General features: G+C 43.7%; 2 protein-coding genes across 2 annotated transcripts; both read left to right on the top strand.

The window, feature by feature from the left end:
- The first annotated feature begins 253 nt into the window (after window positions 1-253).
- timm17b (translocase of inner mitochondrial membrane 17 homolog B (yeast)) lies at window positions 254-2,935 on the top strand. The gene is made up of 6 exons (XM_037271470.1): window positions 254-360; window positions 1,020-1,119; window positions 1,185-1,248; window positions 1,318-1,446; window positions 1,683-1,793; window positions 1,865-2,935. Exons 1-6 carry the CDS (start codon window positions 335-337, stop codon window positions 1,933-1,935), a joined length of 501 nt encoding a protein of 166 aa, XP_037127365.1. The 5' UTR covers window positions 254-334; the 3' UTR covers window positions 1,936-2,935.
- On the top strand, window positions 1,961-19,701 carry cacna1fa (calcium channel, voltage-dependent, L type, alpha 1F subunit a). Its single transcript, XM_037271448.1, has 48 exons — window positions 1,961-2,066; window positions 3,668-3,754; window positions 5,093-5,282; window positions 5,374-5,479; window positions 6,340-6,479; window positions 6,847-6,992; window positions 7,074-7,226; window positions 7,593-7,789; window positions 7,888-7,991; window positions 8,074-8,216; window positions 8,329-8,394; window positions 8,468-8,531; window positions 8,679-8,705; window positions 8,821-8,981; window positions 9,467-9,692; window positions 9,962-10,169; window positions 10,240-10,360; window positions 10,444-10,516; window positions 10,597-10,660; window positions 10,750-10,807; window positions 11,398-11,494; window positions 11,594-11,723; window positions 11,798-11,857; window positions 12,039-12,145; window positions 12,261-12,348; window positions 12,630-12,737; window positions 12,804-12,856; window positions 12,922-13,068; window positions 13,138-13,339; window positions 13,418-13,576; window positions 13,861-13,971; window positions 14,048-14,131; window positions 14,298-14,318; window positions 14,404-14,532; window positions 14,610-14,675; window positions 14,757-14,848; window positions 14,973-15,132; window positions 15,238-15,365; window positions 15,440-15,536; window positions 15,621-15,723; window positions 15,815-15,916; window positions 16,037-16,161; window positions 16,874-17,196; window positions 17,813-17,947; window positions 18,026-18,375; window positions 18,607-18,719; window positions 18,781-19,110; window positions 19,420-19,701. The coding sequence occupies exons 2-48, from the start codon at window positions 3,730-3,732 to the stop codon at window positions 19,624-19,626; spliced, it is 6,099 nt and encodes a 2,032-aa protein (XP_037127343.1). The 5' UTR covers window positions 1,961-2,066; window positions 3,668-3,729; the 3' UTR covers window positions 19,627-19,701.
- Window positions 19,702-21,041: the final 1,340 nt, after the last annotated feature.

Raw genomic sequence — 21,041 nt, 5'->3', positions numbered from 1 at the left:
TTTTACAATAATGTTTCCCCAATTTCATACTGTTCGGATTTGATTTGAAAATATTTTACATTTCATATCAATAAAAATACCATCATTTTAGATCATTTTGATAAACAAACTAAACTTATTTATGTAGTTCTCTTACCGTGTGTCGCCTAGAAAAACGTCATCGGACCTTGCCTTGCGCCACCAGCCGCATGCATGTTTACTCCAGACCACTTGAGGTACACTATCTTTAAATAAAAAAACAAAAAAACAAAAAAGGAGCCAAAGAAGAAACCTTAAAGAAACCCACTTGGAGGATAATCACAATGACGTCACACCGCTATCTATCACAACAAACATGGAGGAGTATGCCCGTGAACCTTGGTAACATTACGCTTTTTATATTATTTTATACACTTATTAAACTATTCGACCCAGTTCTAGGCTTTGTTTTGTCTGTGTTGTGTCCCAGTAGTTTGTCAAACCGTGTGGACGATTCGGCTTTCATGTTAGTAAAGAGATTAGGGTATTTAAACTACAAAATGTAATCTGTGAGTGCTAGCAGAAATGAAATCATCAGTCATTTTATCTTTTTGTTTTTTAACTATATTCGAATTGTACGACAGTAAAACTAATGGTTGGAAGTAGTGATGTCTAAATACTTGTCCTGAATTAAGTCGATTTCAGTCTCTCTTTGTTGTTTATGCTATATCTATTTTGGGACATTTATTTTTATTTTTACTTTTACTCCCTTCATTGATATCTGCATTTTTTGCTACAGTATTAGTTTGGTCAAACAAGACTTTAGCAACCCTGGCTAGCACAACTAAGAAGATATTGCCAAAGTACTGGATGTCTGATAATTATACTGAAAAAGGTATTCTGGTTATCCTACTCAATATCTTCTATTAGTCCAACAATAAATAAATCTAAAGTTAGAGTAAATATTGAAAGAGCAGATTGTATGCATATGATTGTCAGTGGTCAATTATGAATATTAGGTCTAGTCTTTTAAAATGTGTGGAAATGTTGCTGCTTGTTAGCCCGTGGAGGATAGTGGATGACTGTGGAGGTGCTTTCACCATGGGTGCCATTGGTGGGGGTGTGTTTCAAGCAATCAAGGGCTTTCGAAATGCCCCGGCGGTAAGTACGCTTATTTATTCTTCCTCTCTCTGTACGTTTTGTGTGATAATACTGCAACATTTCAGGGAGTCGCACACAGACTGAAAGGCAGTGGAAATGCAGTGAAGTTAAGAGCTCCCCAAATTGGCGGTAAGCAGGTAATAGAACCGAAATGTTTGAACTGATACATTAACGTCAGTGTCTTGATTTGTTTTACAGGTAGCTTTGCAGTGTGGGGAGGCGTCTTCTCCACCATTGACTGTGGTTTAGTTCGCCTGAGAGGAAAAGAGGATCCGTGGAACTCTATAACAAGCGGTGCTCTGACGGGGGCCATTCTGGCTGCACGCAGTAAGAGAAAACTCAAGTAGACACTACGGGGTTACGCCACAATCTCTTCAACTTCTCATTTAAACTTTATCCCAGGGGTGGCCAACCAGACAGAGACAAAGAGCCACATTTTTTACTTTGTTAGCCACATCATACACATGAGCACACATGAACTATCACCCAACTGCAAATTTGTACACACCGGTTTGGATGGCCACATGAGATCAGAAGGATTTTTGTTTCTTTTCCCCCCCCAGGTGGACCATTAACCATGATGGGCTCTGCCATGATGGGGGGAGTTCTGCTTGCTCTAATTGAAGGTGTCGGAATTCTCCTAACAAGATACACAGCGCAGCAGTTTCAGAATCGTGAGTGACAACACAAGTGCGGTGTTATCATTGGGTGCTTCGACTTCAAACGTGTTGTTGTCCCCCTTCAGCGCTTCCCTTCGCAGAGGATCCCAGTCAGTTGTCTCCAGAGCGTGACGCGGCAGCAAAGGCTCACTTTTAGTAGAGCCACAGGGGAGGGTGCCAATTCACTTGTCACTCAGTCCATTCACCCTGGAACTTATCAGCAAGTACAAAGATGGTGAAGGGATGCAGAGAGTGACTCCCGCTGATGTGAAAGTCAACTTACCTCAGGTAGAAATGACTCTGAATTATCACTAGGGAAGTTGTAAATAGTTTTTTTGTGAATCGAGACAATAGCTATTGACACAAATACACTGGTGCGTTAAGATATGGGTTTAAATCGTTCCATGACTTCACGTGTAGCTCATATCAGCTTTCCCCATTGAAACTCCAAATGGAAATGCAATTTGCAGTCAAGAATTATGTGAAATTCGATGGTGCCGTCTATCGGTAGAGCTCAGAAATGCAGCTTGTCTTAAAATTTGCCCTGCATCTCCAAAGAAATCGACCAAGTGTTGGAAAAGTTAGGGCGCTCGTTTATCAACGTCAATTAAAAAAAAAAACTTCAGATGTAGCATTCATTCATTCGTTCGTTCGTTCATTCGTTTATTTATATATTTATTTATTTATTTATTTACTTGTTTGTTTGTTTGTTTGTGAAATGCAGATTGCACATGGCAGAAACTGCCACTGGAGCCAAGGCAATATTTTACACTAGAAAAAGCACTTGGCACACCACGTACAAACGAACACACACACAAAAAAAGATTATACTTGTATAGAATAATGAGCAAATATATATCATTTATCATATAAGTAATTGACCTTTTTTTGTGAAAATAAGGGGGAAAAGTAACATTTGATAATTGAGATCAAGGTGCAGTATCCAGAGAAAACCCATTGCAAGTGTGGGTCCCTCCCGGTGTTCTTGTATGGCTTTTTTCTGGGTAGTCGGCAAACATGCAAACTCAACACAGGGTCGTTGTTATTTAAACAATAGGATTGCAACGTGATCTTGTTTTCCTGTATAGAATGTTTATTTTCTTACAATATTTATTCAAGTGGCTCAAATGAATAAAGATGTCAAATGTTGGTAAATCGAGAGATTGTGCTTTTTTTAATTCCCTTCCTTGTTTTGCTTCAAAAACAACTCAACTTATTTTGTTTCATAAGAGGGAAATTAATATCTTACAAAACTATTTCATAAAAACAAATACGATTAATCACAGAATCTCAATTGGACTTTGGGAGCCTGGCCACTCCCAAACATTAATTTTGTTCTTCTGGTGAACAACAGAATTCATATTTCTGTCAATTACAGCAAGTTGTCCAGGTCCTGAGGAAGCAAAGCAGCCCCGGGCCATCACACTGCCACCATCATGCTTTGCTGTTGGCATCATGCATGTTCTTTTTAGCAAATACTGAGCCATTTTGACACCAGATATAACGAGCTGCACAATTTTAAAAAATAGTGTGCGTACGTGCATGTATTTATATTAACAAGCCGAACTGGCTTCTTATCTGTCTATGCTCGCTGCCCTGTGTGGCTAATTTCTTCCGGGCTTTACCTCTACCTTCCCCTCGGAAGATTTCCACAGTGTCATCCCTCTAAACGGCTCAGCTGTTTAATCCCACTGGTTCGTTGGTTGACCACCGCAGAGAGTGGTGGACGCTTCTGTCCACTTGTCCACTCCGACCTGGAAAGAACTGAGCTTTCTTTGGATTTCTGCATGCATGCAACTCACCGGTCGGAGCTGCGGGCGCGCACACGCTGGACTTGTGTCGCCCGTGCTAACTTTTAGTGTGCCGGTTCTGTGTCCTTTTGACATCAGGCGGTCCCGGTGGGGGGTTGATGGTGGTGGCTTTGCTCAGCCCCACATCGTGGTGAGAAACTATGGACATGGACGGGGTCAAGAAAGGTAGGGCTGCTGATACTGTAATCTGTGATGATAGTTGTAAGGGTTTTGTCCATGCAGGCATTTTGTTAAGTGTACCATACTTGAGCTGTCTGTTGTCCACGTGGCCCTATTAACAACTAGGTCACATCTGCAGGTCTTATCTTGTCATAGAGGCCTACCTGGACGACAAGCCAGTCTGCAGCCACAACTGCTTGCTGCATCATTAATAAAACAATATATTAATATCAAATTATGGAAGGGACTATAGCTATCTAGCAAGCTCTCTCCATTTCTCTCTCTCTAGTCTGTCCATCCATCTACCTGTCTATTCATCAAGTAGTATCTATTTAGTATCGACAAGCTTCATAATTGATATTTTGTTTTCATCAGCACATTGTATTTACAATATTTATTGGGCCTGTCACAATAATCTTTCGCACGATATAGATTGTGTGTGTTCTCTATATGTCTGTCTGTCTACAGGCGTTCAATATGTAATAATGTCGATGATGATTGCAGTGTGTTGCATATAACCCTGCACAAGCTAATTCACAGGTGTCAAGACTGAGACCCGCCGGGTGCATTCAGGACCCTACTTCCTCTTTTTTGTGGCTCGTAAAAAAGCATACCACAATCTTTCTTAACTCAGCTTCTAAGCTAGCCATAACAAAAAATATATATACCAAGCAAATTCTAGGGCAATTATTGCGCATGCAGCTCAACGTCTGGCTTACAGACGTCAGCATTAGCCATGTTTTCAAATCTAATTAGTATGGTAGAAACTTTAAGCAGCATTTAAACGGCCTATGTCATGTCTGCCAAGAAATGGATGCCGCTCCTTAATCAATGAAAATACAAGGACAACGCTCATCAGAGATAACGCCAATAGGCTGACAGCAGCATTGAAGAAACTGCAGGAAGTTCTGGCAAGTAATGGCTGTTCGTAAATATACAACAATCTTCCATCTTCTGCATCCAGTATGTCTTGGAAGACAGTTTGCAAAGGCACACTTGAAGCCTCCCAAACACACGTGAAAATCTTTTCTTCAGTTGGAATTCGGGCCTCAGTGATTGATTCATTCTGAAGACAATCACATCCCCAGGTATTAAGGGTGTGCACACTTATGCAACCACATTGTTTAAATTCCATTCTTAGTCATTTAAAAACAATAAAGTTGTACAGTATAATTTAGTGATCAAGTTGCTGGTGGAAAAAGTTTTGAAACAATTTGTCTTGGTTGAATTCTTGAATTTCACATTTGAACAGCATTTCGATATCCTCTGTGTGTGCTTTCACCCGTTTTTCTTTGAAACACATTTCATGCTTGTATCCTAATACTTGCTTATTGGTTTTGGCAGAAGCCCCTCCAGGTGGCGATGGAAAGAAATCCGACACCCTGGGCTCGACGGGCTCGGCCAAAAAGCGAGGCGGGGGTGCCAAGAAGGCCATGCAGGCCAACAAGTCTGCTCTCAGAGCCCCCCGAGCCCTCTGCTGCCTCACTCTCAGCAACCCCATACGCATGGCGGCGCTGGCCCTGGTAGAGTGGAAATATCCTTCCAGTGTACTGCCATCCCACACGCGACGTGACACAACTGTTCTAAAAGTTGACGTTGTTGAGGCCTTGACCACCATTTTCCACACCCTTCGATATCTTCATTCTGCTTGCCATCTTTGCCAACTGTGTGGCCATGGGGGTCACCAAGCCCTACCCCGATGATGACTCCAATGCGACAAATCACAAATTGGTGCGAATCACACTTGGTGTTTTCAAGGATTTCAGCCTGTGTTTATTATATTTGGTCAAATGGTAACCAGCAAAAAGAAGCTAATTGTAATTGGCAAAAGTAGAAGTTCAAAGGAATATTCGGGCCATACTAAGAAAAAAAAGGGGGGGGGTGCTGTAATGAGAATAATGTGAGAGTGTGAACAATTGTTGAGAAGGTAATGGTGTGTTCCACAGTAATTGCATTAGAGAGGGGTAAAAAAAAAAAAAAAACCTCGGCTGAGTGACCCGGCGACTGTTAGTGGTGACTTAGTTAAATACCAACCATCTGCCTTGCCGGCTTCATTCTATGCTCCCTGATCTTCTGTCTTTTTTAATCATACTAAAGTAATTAAGTACTAAGTCAGTCAATAAGCACATTACCTGATGATTTTCTCGAAAGCAATAAAAGCTCAAGCATGTATGTGATACTTTGTTAAACAAGGTCAACGAGGGAGAGACGAGTAGAGCTCTTTATTGGATTTAGGCTAAGATGACTGTTGAACATTCCGACGCTCCAACAGTTAATTTGGACCAATTTTGCATCTTTGTTTTGTGCGTGCACGTGTGAATTCCATTCTTCATTTATCTTCTGTTTCATTTGATCTGTCAGACTGAGGCGCAAGCCAAGTGGTAGTAACAATTTGATGCCGACTTAAGCAGCAGGTTTCACAAAAAGGATTGAGTGGCTGGCGTAAGTGGGTTAAGAGGTTAAAACGCCAAGCAGTGTATTTCATGGATGGGCGGAGCAAGTTGACAGTTTTTGTTTCGGAATATTTTTATTTCTGTTCGCATGGCATTTCGTGGTCTCTCATGCACTTAAATGCTTCCATATGCTTTCAGGAACAAGTGGAGTACGTCTTCCTGGTCATTTTCACCATCGAGACTTTCACTAAGATTCTCGCCTATGGCTTAGTCATGCACCCCAGCGCCTACATACGCAGCGGATGGAACTTGCTTGATTTCATCATCGTCATTGTCGGGTATTTAAGAAAATGAAAAATTACAGAAGGTCTCAAAATGATTCATCAGTTACAGTATCAAAAAAGGGGCAGATTATATTGAAAATTGAAATGTTGTTGGACCACCCAAACTCTCATGATAGTGCTTAATTGATTTTTTTTAATCAGAAATAAATATTTGCAAAAAACTTAAGTGTCGAATAAATTCTTATCTTTTTTTTAATTGAGAGAATAATCAATTGAGTAAACAATTTGAAAGCTATTCCATAGCTGCAGCACTAATTGTAAGTTTTGTTTTGATTTTGTTTCAATGCCTGCCAGTCAAAATATATAAAACCGCTCAGTGATGCTGAAAAAGTTGGCTCATTAATATTGCATGTCGGTGCAGGCTGTTTAGCGTCATAGCGGAGGGCATGACTGACCACAAGCCAGGAGAGGCCCATCATGCTGCGGGAAAACCCGGAGGCCTGGACGTGAAGGCTCTGAGAGCCTTCAGGGTGTTGAGACCACTCCGACTCGTGTCCGGAGTGCCAAGTGCGTTTGTTGGCGGCCATCTTCCCGCGCTTCTTCCTATGTTGTTTTCTCAGCCAAAACATGTGTTTATTCTCTTGCCAGGCCTGCAAATTGTGTTGAATTCTATCATGAAAGCCATGGTCCCGCTCCTCCACATTGGTATGCTGGTCATGTTTGTCATCATCATCTACGCCATCATCGGCTTGGAGCTCTTTATTGGCAGGATGCACAAGACGTGCTACTTCACCAGCACAGGTTTCTGCAAACTCCAAAACTTGTTCAGAAAGCACTGATGAAGATTCATAATATGTTTCTAATGGGAGGGATTGGTGGAAATGTTGAAAATAATTCCTGGAAAAATCAGAAAATACCCAAAAGTCAATTACTGTATCGGGAGGGGGCAGTGCTCCTATGCCCCCCCTCTAACTCCGCCAGTGGCAACATGATAGACAGATAACATCACAATAGTAAAAGTATAGAGTGCAAGTGTCCATATAAAAAAACTGATTTCAATTGTATTTTTTTGGGGTGGAAGTCGAGAGCAAATTAATGGCATACTCATTCATTTAAATGAGGCCGATTTTAATACGCAAACCGACTCCTGTCTGCTTTTACTTCCAGGTATGATGGTGGAGGACGACCCGTCACCTTGCGCGTTTGCGGGGAGCGGTCGCTTCTGCGTGACCAACGGGAGCGAGTGCAGAGGCAAGTGGGAGGGTCCGAACGGCGGCATCACAAATTTCGACAACATTTTCTTCGCCATGCTGACCGTCTTCCAGTGCATCACCATGGAAGGCTGGACAGATGTGCTCTACTGGGTAACTAATCCGTGCCTGCCTGTCTGCCTTTTTCCTCGTCGGCTTCATTTCTCCACTAAACTATACCAACTTTTTCTATTTTCCGTCTCTCCGCAAAGATGAACGACGCCATCGGTTTTGAGATCCCATGGGTGTATTTTGTTTCTCTGGTCATCTTTGGTTCTTTTTTCATCATCAATCTCGTTTTGGGTGTGTTGAGCGGGTAGGTAGACTGGCTCGGTGATCATCGTGTGACCGTCAAATCAGAGGTCAGAATTGACGTGGGTTTTTTTGTGGCTTCACAGAGAGTTTTCCAAGGAAAGGGAAAAGGCTGTGGCCCGTGGTGAGCTGCAGAAGGCACAAGAGAGCAAGCAGATGGAGGAAGACATGATCGGCTACATGGACTGGCTCATAGAAGCCGAAGATGTGGATGAGGAAGGAAATAAACGTCAGTCCTGGCAGTCACACATATCTCATTCCTGTTTTATACTCTCTGTACATTTTGGCCATCTACTAACTAGATCCACAGTTATCAATAAATTAAAATGTGTCCCCAAAAGGAGCGGCGATTGCCAAGAAGAAGATGATGAAGAAGTTTGGCTGGTACAAACAAAGTGAAGATGGAGGTACGTTCATCGGCTGCGACGTCGGGTCATCACGTCCGTCTTTTTCTTTCTCATGGTGTCTACCTTCCGACAGAATCGGACTCGGATGATGACATAGCATACCTTGACGATGACAGCGGGTTCTGTGCTTCTCTCATGTAAGAGGATATGACAAAACCGGTTTGTGTCTCGTTAGAGTGAATAATTTTAGAGCTTAGTAAAAGAAAATGTTAGCAACTTATAATTTTTTTATTTCAGATATTTGTCTTACCATTTTCACCACAAATTGTCTTCTTGTTTTCCAGGGCCAAGATGATGGCCAACAGCTTTTGGTAAGATCTTCAAACTGACTTGTTTATTTATTTTCATCTATCCCATACCACAATCACACAGACACGCAATATTCAAGATTGTGTTTAAAAAACACATCACTTGCTCTTTCCTTAGTGACCAATTGTGCCAGTTGAACCACACGTTCAGGAAGAACTGCCGCGTGGCCGTCAAGACAACCAACTTCTACTGGTTGGTTCTTCTCCTGGTGTTTCTCAACACGGTGGCCAGCGCCTCCGAGCATTACGGCCAGCCAAAGTGGCTGACAGAGATGCAAGGTAGGAAGCCTGTCCGTCGAACCTTCGCTAACACACTGCGGACGTTAGTGTTCATGTCAATGCTTAGTTCTGTTGAGCTCAGCATGTGAACGTCACATGACCAAACTCGGACAACAAGTGAGCCCTGAGCAACTGTCCCCGTGTCCAAATTCCGGATCATCCGATGGCCGCATTTTGGTGGATTTTGATGCTTAATTTGGATTCCACGAACAAAATCTTAATCTGAATGCCGTGTTCAGGCTAGTGGGGGCGCATTGAAATCATCACAGCCACATCCCCAGTTAAAAGTGGGTGTGCACATTTTTGCAACCACAAACAGCTGTTTATTTTTACTTATCTTGTGGGTAAGGATTATTTTTCAATTGAACAGGTTATAAATCTCATTTTTATCCTCAAACAAAAACATGAACAGGGGTGTGTAGACTTTTTAAATGCACTTTAGCAGGCCCCCAGTGACAGAAAGCATTTGCTGCGTGTCTCCTCAGAGCGAGCCAATAAGATCCTGCTGCTGCTCTTCACGCTGGAGATGCTGATGAAAATGTACGCCTTCGGCCTGCAGATCTATTTCATGGCCCTCTTTAATCGCTTCGACTGCTTCGTGGTGTGCGGCGGCATCCTGGAGACGCTGCTCGTGGAGTGGGACTTCATCCCACCCATCGGCATCGCTGTGCTCCGCTGCATCCGACTGCTGAGGATTTTCAAGATGACGCGGTAGAGACTGACAGAACCGCTCACACCTCTAAATCCAATTAACTAGTATTTAAAAGAAAGTTTAAGTTGCTGTAACCTTATGCACAGTTGGAATATTTCATTCAGTTTGTGTACCACAAGGCTCAGTCCTACACCTTGAGAATTCCCGCAATACATTTCAATGAATTTATCAATTTTCATTCCATAGCACAGGCGGGTAACATTTTTGAATATTTTGAATAACAACTCTATTTTCACCATTTAATACATTTGCTGTTGCCTCTTTTCAGGCATTGGGCGGCCTTGTCGGACTTGGTCAACTCTCTCCTCAACTCCATGAAAGCCATCTGCTCCCTCCTGCTGCTGCTCTTCCTCTTCCTCATCATCTTTGCCCTGCTCGGCATGCAGCTGTTTGGAGGCAAATTTAACTTTGACGAGACTCAAATGAAGAGGAGCACATTCGACTCCTTCCCTCAGGCGCTGCTCACTTGCTTTCAGGTGATTTCACGCAGCCGTACGTTGTTCCCGTCTTCTACGATTGATGGTTCGTCCGTTTTTCTCTTTCCAGATTCTCACTGGAGAGGATTGGAACGCTGTGATGTATGATGGCATCATGGCCTACGGAGGACCGATCTTTCCCAATATGGTGGTGTGCATTTACTTTGTCATCCTGTTTGTCTGCGGTAACTGTATCCTTTGTCGTCGAGTACTCAACGCCAAATCAAATGACGACTGCGTAAGAACAAATCGACTTAACGCAGGGCGTGTTCAGACATCCTGCTCAATGTTTTCTTGGCTATCGCTGTCGACAACTTGGCCGGAGGAGGCGAGCCGACAAAAGCCGAGTGGGTTTGAGGCTTGTTCTGAGACCCTGCAATAGGAAAGATGAAATACATTCAGACAAACCGCATTTTGGCATTTTCAGGGAGAAAAAAGATGACGATGAAGACTGGGATGACGAGGATGGGAAAGAGGATGACGATGCGGGGGTAAAGTGTTTGATCACAACCAATAATACTTGATTTTTGAAGGAAGGTAAGAAGGAATGATTTGTGCCTATTTTGATTTTGGCGTGCAGAACGAGGATGACGACTGGCAGGAGAATGAGGAGCTGAGGGCCATCGAGGGGTTGGAGGGTAATGTGCATTTATTTTCAGTAACTAATATGCAACAAAATACATTAACATATTTTTTTTCATATAATCATAGGTCTAATCGATAATTATATTATCGCTAATTACTGGAGGCTGACATGATTCACTGTGATTTTTTTATCAACACGTAATGACTACAGTATGTTTAACAAATTTCGTCACTTGAGGGAATATTCTAGAATTCGCTTGTGATGACATTTTGCTTGCAATTCAGCTGAAGAAATCGGCGGTAGTCCCTCTGAGGCCCCATCGTACATGTTCTTCAAAATGCACGCGCTTCTAATTTAGGTCATTGCATTCTATTAGTTCTCCGCTAGATGGCACTAAATTGTAGCCTCACTTTAAACCCAACTATCTCAAGCCAAAGTTCAAACCGTTACTTTCTATTTTGTTCTTCTCTGCTTCATCAGTCCTTATTTGATCCTCTAAAATATGCCTTAATTTATTGTGCAATATCCTTTCAGTGTAAAAATATTTTTTCACTGTATAGTGCTGTCAACAATGAGCATCACAATGTGATGATAATCAATACCAGCGCTGTATGTAAAGGTGTAATATTTCCTGCTTTGTAGGCGTTGCTCCGTTAAAGCCAGAGTTCTCTGGTCCAAAAGAAAAGATTGTGCCCATCCCTGACGGCAGCTCCTTCTTCATTCTTGGAAAGAAGAATTGGTGAGCTCATCACCAAAGCACTCGGAGTCACCTAAAAATTTTCATTGAGTGTCACCCCTACTTTAACTACCTTTCTCGTCATCTCCTTCGAATTGCCAGCTTGCGAGTCGGCTGCCACAACCTCATCCATCACCCCTACATCACCAACTTCATCCTCGTCTTCATCATCCTCAGCAGCATCTCTCTGGCCGCTGAGGACCCCATCAAATCACACTCATTCAGGAACATTGTAAGCGTGATCCGTGTTTCCTCACATGGGCATCTCGAGCGCAACTCGATTGATCCCGGCCTTGTCATCCTCAGGTGCTGGGTTACGCCGACTATGTTTTCACATCAGTGTTCACGGTGGAGATCGTGCTCAAGGTAGGTGCACTTTTCAGATATTGTCACATAATCTCATTTAGAATTCATGTTTTTTTTTGTCCAATCAGCTGCTTCTTCTATTAGCTGCTAAATGTAGCGATGTCCACAAAACTAGCAATACATTCAACACATTAAAAATACTCACCAATTACAGACGTTATTTGATTGCTGTCGTGTCTAGATGACCGTGTACGGCGCTTTCCTGCACACCGGCTCCTTCTGCAGAAACGCCTTCAACTTGCTCGACTTGCTGGTGGTCAGCGTGTCACTCACCTCCTTCTTTCTACAGTGAGTCCAGTCCGTTCATCAAACAGACGTTTTGGTTTTTTTTTTACTGGAAAACCCACTCCTTTAAATTGCCACAAATCACATCATCATTCTCAAAAGCCGACTTTGCCCACAGTTCCAGCGCTATTTCGGTGGTGAAGATTCTCAGGGTGCTCCGTGTGCTCAGACCTCTCCGTGCCATCAACAGAGCCAAGGGACTCAAAGTAAATTTTTAAGATACGACTTGTATTTCAGATTTGATTTTTTGTGGATAAATGGCATTTTCATTCATTTGATTTGAGACATGTTTTGAGTTACGAATGTGATCACGGAATTAATTAAACTAGTATCGGCTCATACCACTACATCAATATCTTTCTGAAATTAGAAGGAAAATGTGTTCCAGATATTGTCTGTTTCGCAATTGGGTAGATGAGGAACAAATGTGAAGGAACACGTATCACAAGCTATTTGTCTTTTTCTTGTTGTTCTTGTCCACTCCAAGAATGTGGTGCAGTGCGTGTTTGTGGCCATCCGCACCATCGGCAACATCTTGATTGTCACCACGCTCCTCCAGTTCATGTTCGCCTGCATCGGAGTGCAGCTCTTCAAGGTTGTCAGCATTTTGACGCAGAACCTTAAGACAATCATTTCATTATTATCCGTCCGATGTTTTCAGGGGAGGTTCTACAGCTGCACGGACGAAGCCAAACACACACCTGAGGAGTGCAAGTTAGTTTGAGCTTCTTTTGTCCTCAGCATCTCAAGTGGAAACTAAGTGTTTGACCCGCTTGCAGGGGAACTTTTGTGGTGTATAAAGACGGTGATATGAACCATCCCATGGTGAAAGAGAGGATCTGGGAAAACAACGACTTCAACTTTGACAACGTACTGATGGGCATGCTGGCGCTCTTCACCGTGTCCACGTTTGAAGGCTGGCCCCAGTAAGTCGCCACGCTCACTTTGGCGCCTTTCTCCGCTTTACTAAATGGGCCGTCTCCTCCCGCGTGAAGGCTTCTTTACCGCGCCGTGGACGCCAACGCCATCAATCACGGACCTATTTACAACTACCGAGTGGAAATCTCCATCTTTTTCACCATCTACATCATCATCATCGCCTTCTTCATGATGAACATTTTCGTGGGCTTTGTCATCATCACCTTCCGGGAACAAGGAGAGGCTGAATTTAAAAACTGCGAACTCAACAAAAACCAGGTACGTGAAAATAATTTCTTACTGTGAGTCATTACTTGAAATATTAATGCTTTTATGTGTGTGTGTCTCTTTTTGCAGCGCCAGTGTGTGTACTATGCTCTGAAAGCTCAGCCCATCAAGATTTACATTCCCAAAAATCCATCCCAGCTCAAATTCTGGAAGATTATCAACTCCAGTCAGTTTGAGTACGTCATGTTTGTGCTGATTCTGGGCAACACGCTCACGCTGGCCGTGCAGGTACACACACTTGTCTGGAAGCGGCATTCTCTAGGGATGTCCCGATCACACTTTTTTTGGCACCCGGGTCAGAGTCCGTACAGGAAAAAAAAACATCACGTGATCGTCGGCCTGATTTGCAATCTCTTGATCAGATCGGCACATCCCTACCATTTAGGATTACTGCACACCACGAAAGCCCTCTCATACAAACTGCTAAAATCTACAAATTTTACTGTCCTGACTCTAAGAGCTATCGGGCCCGCCGTCGTTGTGCTAACTGGAGGTTTTTTGTTGTCCGTCAGCATTACGAGCAGTCCAAGATGTTCACCTCGGTCATGGACATCCTCAACATGATCTTCACGGTGGTGTTCACTATCGAGATGATCATCAAGTTGCTGGCTCTGCGGGTTCATGTGAGCTGTCACCCATTCATCAGTGAAGCATCTGAAGGATTTTTCACTCACACCTGTGCGTCGTCTTCCTCCGCAGCATTATTTTATTGATCCGTGGAATTCCTTCGACGCTTTAATTGTGGTGGGGAGCGTGTTGGACATAGCAGTCTCCGAGTTAAGCGTAAGTCTGACGGCTCAAACCTTTGCTATTATTTAATAGCAAAATAACAGAAATAGGTAATTGACACTCCTGCCTTCACCCAAGTAAGTTAGTAAGTAAAGAAATAACTGCACATGGTTTCTCTTCATTGATCGATCTGTCTTGTGTCTCTGAAATGTGGCTTCAGGGAGGAGGAGGTCATGGTGAGGTAAGAAGCAAGAAGAACTCCAACTTGTTTGTGTGTCTTCTCTCGTTCCGGCGTTGTTTGACAGTCTCCTTTTGTCGCTCGGCAGGGAAAAGGCGAAAGCGGCAAAGTTTCCATCACATTCTTCCGCTTGTTTCGAGTGTTGCGGTTGGTCAAACTGCTCAGTAAAGGAGAAGGCATTCGAACCCTCCTCTGGACTTTTGTCAAGTCCCTGCAGGTCTGAAGAAATCAGGTGGAATGTCTCGTCGTGATAGGAAGTGCTTTCAAATATACTTTTGAAATTTCCCCACTCAGGCGTTGCCTTATGTCGGTCTGCTCATCGCAATGATCTTCTTCATCTACGCCGTCATCGGCATGCAGGTGAGTCTTCTGGACCAAGAGTTGCACTTTGAGTCAACCGCCTTTACCTTCACAAACTGACAATGGATTGACACTCTACAGACGTTTGGGAAAGTGGCCGTGGACGACGACACGCATATCAACAGAAACTGCAACTTCCAGACCTTCTTCATGGCTGTTCTGGTGTTATTCAGGTCTGGCCTCATTTGGTTGTGTGATTTTCGATCTACTCGCCTTTTTTTTTATGATGCAGTGGTGCCTGAGTGAACAGACTAGCAGGTTTTTGAGATGTGAAGAACTCCATGTTTGTTTGGGCAGGTGTGCCACCGGAGAGCAGTGGCAGGAGATCATGTTGGCCGCGCTGCCCGGCAGACGTTGCGACCCAGAGTCGGACACCGAGCCCGGAGAAGAGTTCTCCTGTGGGAGCAACTTATCTTACATCTATTTCATTAGCTTCTTCATGCTTTGCGCATACCTGGTGAGTGAGGCCCAGCAGGATAAAGTAATTTCTCTTACTTGGAATCCAAACAAGCTGTTGAGCTAACTTTACATTTTGCAATCTGTTCCCTTTCTCTCTGTCCAGATTATCAATCTCTTCATTGCTGTCATCATGGACAACTTTGAGTACCTGACAAGAGACTGGACTGTACTTGGAACGCACCACCTAGATGAGTTCAAGAGAATTTGGTCCGACTACGATCCCGAGGCCACGTAAAGACTTATCTTCTCGCCGTGACTTCCTGTGCTGTCGTTTTGCTTACGTGTTGTTTTGTTGTGTGTTGCAGCGGCCGCATTAAGCACATTGACGTCATCACGATGCTGCGTAGAATTCAGCCTCCCCTTGGTTTTGGAAAACTTTGTCCTCATCGTGTCGCTTGCAAAGTTCGTTCTTGCTTTCAGCGCAGCGTGCTAGATATTTGACGGGTACGTTCATATTTGGCTTCCTTTGTGTGCCCTTCCTCTTAGAGGCTGGTCAATATGAATGTGCCACTGCACCCCGATGGGACGGTCACCTTCAACGCGACTCTGTTTGCTCTGGTGCGGACGTCCCTCAAGATCAAGACTGAAGGTTCAAACTCAACAATAATAGAACCGTACAATGAAGGGTGCAAAACATTGTGCAAATCGAAATGAGGATTCGTTGCTTGCGTCTCTCTCAGGTCCCATTGATCAGCAGAATGAAGAGCTGAAACTCATCATCAAGAAACTCTGGAAACGAACCAAGCCCAAGCTATTAGATGAAATCATACCTCCCCCTAGAGGTACTTTGCAGTATTACAGTAGAGTCATGGATTTGTCAAGCCAGGCTGCTCGCGAATGAAATGTGTAATGCCAATTGTCAGAGTCTGACTTTGTCATTCATACTCTTATTTTTCTCTTAGGGGACGAGGTGACTTGTGGCAAGTTTTATGCCAGCTTCTTGATTCAGGACTACTTCAAGAAATACCGCAAGAGAAAAGAGAGGGAACGGAAGTCGAAAAGGAAGGACAAGGCCGCCTCTCTTCAGGTGATTGTTGACCTTTGCATAAAGTTTGTCAGCAACAGAGGTGGACATTCAGTCCAAAGGACAGAATGGTCCACCCGTCCGTCACTGACGGACGCCCATTTTGTGGATGAAGGATGAGGGACAAGAAAGTTAAAAAAAAAAAGACAGACTGAGTACAGACGGAAATGTTTTTGTGCCCATCCGTGTAATCGTCCCTATCCGGGTCAAGTCCTTCAGACGGACAGTTTCGGTACACTAACATTGAAGTATGCCAAAAATGTTTTTCAAAAGACCCTTTGTCTCACGCGTGTAACCGCCAATTCAGACTGAATGTGAATGTTAACCTGAAAGTTGGTGCTCCAGAGTTAAATGAATAGTAAATGAGCCAGTTAATGAGCCATAATTATGAATTATGAAACCTCTGCCATTAGCCTCTCTCATGCCGTCACGAATGGCAAGGACAGCCAATAAAACGGGGCATCTCAAAGACAAGTAAAAAAAAAAAAGTCAATAAATTAAACCTAGCACCACCACCGTCGTCCACGGGATGATGAGAAAATAATACTGCTTCGGCCAGAGCACAAAAGAAATGAATATTCCTGCAAAATCTGCAATTAGGCGATTTTTCAAATGCCTAACCATAAACTTGCCCAATATTTACTTCTGTTCCTTCCGTACATATATCTTGTACGTGCTTTCACAGGTGTCATTTTTTTTCCGTCTGTGTCCTTAGCAAGGTCTGCGAACGCTGCAGGATCTGGCTCCAGAGATGCGCCTGGCAATGGCATGCGACCTGGAAGAGGAGGAGGGTGCAGACGAGATATTCGAAAGCGAGCACGGAACCTCGGTCACCACCACGCCCGCTGCCACGCCCATGCCGCCCATAGAAACGCTGGTGCGGCAGACCGCCGTCGTCGTGGAAGCGGAAGCTGTCCCAGAAGTAATCACGCAGCAGGTGATGAGTCTGAGCGACAGCTTCCGCGCGAGCAACTTAGAAGTCGCGGGGGAGAGCGTCGTCACAGAACAGCCGGGGAGGTCGGAAGCTCTGCTCACCAGGTGGGTTCCCCGCTTTCTCACTCTCATTAGATTCTGCCTTGAGGAACAAGTTTAATTTGTTCTGTGAACATGTGTGTCACTCAAACACTCATCTCAAATTGAAATGAATGGAAATGCAATTAATCTGTTCCAGAAATTTGAAACGTTTTATTTTTAATTCGAAAAATAGCACAGTATGATATTATAAGTGGATCTGAAAATTGTTTTTCTTTGCTCAACAATGCAACTCCGATTGAATGTGCAATTATTTTTTCAAGGTCTTCTTCCTATTTATTTATCCAAGCAATAAATTAATCTCTATTTCAAGAAACATTATCCATTTTATTCTACATAAATGTTTTGGTCTTACAGGTAAAGCTTACGCTTCAAATCAAGGTGAATATGAAAGACAACCTCTGTTAGAGTTGTTTAACTTACTTACTCACTTTGACTTGCAATCTTTGCATTCACTACAAGAACTTGACAAAATTCTACCAGATAAGAGTGGCCTTGACATAAAACAGTTCTCACTATTAAATTTTTTTTTTTACATTGTGGCGTCGTCGGCAGAAGTTGAAAAACGAGCCTATATTACGGTACTTTCTGAATTCAGTAACTTCTGTGCACTCTTGAACAGGGCGGATTCCATCAGCGACCTGCCTCCCCCTCCAGACTCAACAGAGTTCATAGAGCAGGAGGTGACACAGCCCACAGTGACTGAGCAAGTTCTTCCTAGTGAGGAACATTCTGCCAATCTCACATTTGAAGACCGGTAAGGAAAGCGTCTTTTGGGAGGAAACCCCTTAAGGTCCATAAAATCGTTCTGATATTCTATGCTGTTGTCTTGTAGGTACGAGTATCCTGCGCCCGCATCTCCTTTACCACCTGCGCCAGACTTAAACGGGCAGAGCCTCGAACGAGCCAGCAGCGTCGGCGAGATGTCATGCGACGTTAACGGCTCGGCTAACGGTTACCCCACAAGCGCCGTGAACGGAGAAGGTACTTTCGCTGGGGAGCCCTACCCAGCACACGCATATAACGACAACGGATACTCGACTTATGAGAACGGCGGCAGCGTCGCCAGCTTCAATGGCAACGGCAGCACTGTGAGCGGAGGCTACGCGGCCAACGACTACAATGGAAGCACCAGCAGCAGCGCACAGTTTGTCAGGAGGAGGCTGCTTCCGTCCTTACCCAAAGGTGAAGCACATCACATTTGTGACACTTTCTGATCATCACAATCTGCTTATAATGGTCACCTTTCCAATGAGCTGCTCCAAAAGAGATCCAATGCTGCTATCTGGTGGCCAATTAATGTTTTGTTTATGTATTTATTGTAAAGCTTTTGTTAATTCAGATGTGACTGGCATGATTTTGCTATCGAAGTAATAATCATCAAATTCCCTAACCTGCTCCCTCTTGTTGTTTTAGGTCATAAGCCCACCTTTAACTTTCAGTGTCTGAGGCCGCAGAGCAGCGGTGACGACATTCCCATCCCGGGAAACTACCGAGGCAACACATCCCCATCCAGGTCGCGTCTCCAGGTAAGAGCCGCACTGTGTTCTCTCGCCGCCTCGTTTTAACACGGTCGCTCTGTCATGCCAGGCGCAGCATAACCTGGACTCCCGGCCCAGTAGCGTGTCGTCGTCGTCGTCCGTCTCGTGGGCCAATAACATGGCGGCGGGCAACACTCCCGGTCCCGCGTGTATCGCCCCGTCGGGGCGCAGGGGCAAGCTGATCTACAGCCCGATGATCCTGGTAGATGAAACCACGGGGACCAGTCAGCCGCTGTGGAGCAACGGCTCGGCCAGCCTCCCCGCGGGAAGCCGTCCCGGGTGGTACTCTGGCCAGAGCGGGAACTACGGCAGCTTGAGGGTTCCACCCGCCAACCAGGGCTTTGTGGACAAAGGCAGCGCAGACAGTCTGGTGGAGTCGGTGAGTAGAAATCGTGCCGTCCATTTTTTGCGGCTTCACTGCATTGCAGATTTTCTTTTAGCATACTTGTATCGTGGGAATTTGTGGTGATTTCTTTTCAACACGTACTCTTATTGCAGACTCTCATTGCAATAAGTGTAAGGAAAAATTCCCACTGCAGGAAAATGCCATCTGATTTTTTTGTGACAGTCTGAATGACTCAATTACGATTTTCTTTTTTTTTTTCCGACCTTTGTCGCTTTCATATGTGGTTCTAGATCGGATACGTATTGAAAACATGCTATACTGCACACCCTTGTTCATCCTCAGATTCTGATTTCCGAGGGTCTGGGTATCTATGCCAAGGACCCCAAGTTTGTGAATTTTGCCAAGCGGGAAATTGCTGAAGCTTGTCACATGAGCCTGGACGAGATGGAGAGCGCCGCTGCCGACTTGATCGCCCGCGGGGCCCGTCAGTCCGTTTCTCGCTTTGAGGACCAGCTGGCTGACGAAATGAACTGCGTGATATCGTACTGAATCAGATGGACAGACAGGAGACGGGATGGAATGAACACCTGTGGGAGAGAGAAAAGGACAGAGAGAGAGACAACACGTCCGCTGTCATTTGTATTCGAGAGTCAACTCGTTTGCTTGCCGAAAATAAAACAAAAAGCAGCCTGGCACGATGCAAATCAGTGCAGGGGTGGGCAAAGTATGGCCAATCAAAACCAATAAGCATGTAGCACATTTTTATGAGTCCTGCAAAATTTGTTTCATGCATTTTCCCTAAAACCGGTCACTTAAAAATGTTATTTAACGTGTTTGTATTCATTTATATAAATAAATAATTGGCTAATGGAGTTATTGTAAATATGACCATAACACAATTGAGTAAAATGATTTTTATTGTACAGATTATAAAAGAATTTACAAGTGTTCACTTGATTTTATGTACATGACATCTCTTTTGTTTTACAAATCGCCTGACGGCAAAATTTACAAAAGTTGGCCCACCCTTGTCATATGTGCAGGTATTACCAGCGCAATATGGTTATATCAGACACAAACAAAGACTTTTATGAACAACCAAAGAATAGATTTTATAATGATTACCTTTTTGGGGTTTTCCATTGTGCTGTCATTTTGTACTGTACTTGAATGACCACTGTTATGTGCAGCTGAATTCGTCATTGTGAGAGTTTCTATTGCATTAAACTAAATTCGGGATTTGGCTTTCATGTGAGATTCTAGAATGAACCTAAAATGCACTAGAACTTTTGCAGGCGAACTTTTTGAAATTTGACCTTCTTTATTCTTTTGAATGCTTGTGTCCAACTATTCTGTTGTAATACTTTTAAACAATTTGCTGCTCTCCGTCAAGGATGAGAAAAAACAATTATGAATCATTAGAAAGGAAGTTCACCTGTGGCTGTCGGTTCAACAGGAGTGAGGTTTCCTGAGAGATGTTTTTAACCTTTAACACGAGAGCGAGCGAGTTTCAAGAGCCTGACAAATGATGGGAAACTATACTACTGTCTTTTTTTAGGTGCCAAGACATCAAAATCATATTTTCTTTCCCAACTGTTTTATGCTAAACAGATGAAAATTAATCTGTGACATGGGTAAAGTTTAATATCTACTGTAAGTAGTTTGTTGGTTGCATATAGTGCTTCAGCTGCCGGTCTTGGAGGAGCTGAGGAATAAGATACTTTTTTTTATTTTTGGAGACAAAACATTTCGGAACCTGTGTTCGGCACATTTCGCGGAGGATGACTTCAGCAAGGTAAACTTTCACACATGCCACAACTGCATTGATCAACTTGATATGTGGAATATTTTTAAATGGGGTTACATTATGATTGCTCGGAAAGCAAGATTGGGAATTTTTGTCACGCTGAAGAATCAAGTTTTCTTCATGTCGTTATGATCGTGGGATTATAGGATTATTTAAT

Source organism: Syngnathus acus, chromosome 2 (assembly GCF_901709675.1).
Source record: "Syngnathus acus chromosome 2, fSynAcu1.2, whole genome shotgun sequence".
In the NCBI taxonomy this organism is placed as follows: Eukaryota; Metazoa; Chordata; class Actinopteri; order Syngnathiformes; family Syngnathidae; genus Syngnathus; species Syngnathus acus.
The sequence above is the reverse complement of the archived record's forward strand: the minus strand, read 5'-3'. Positions and strand labels throughout refer to the sequence as shown.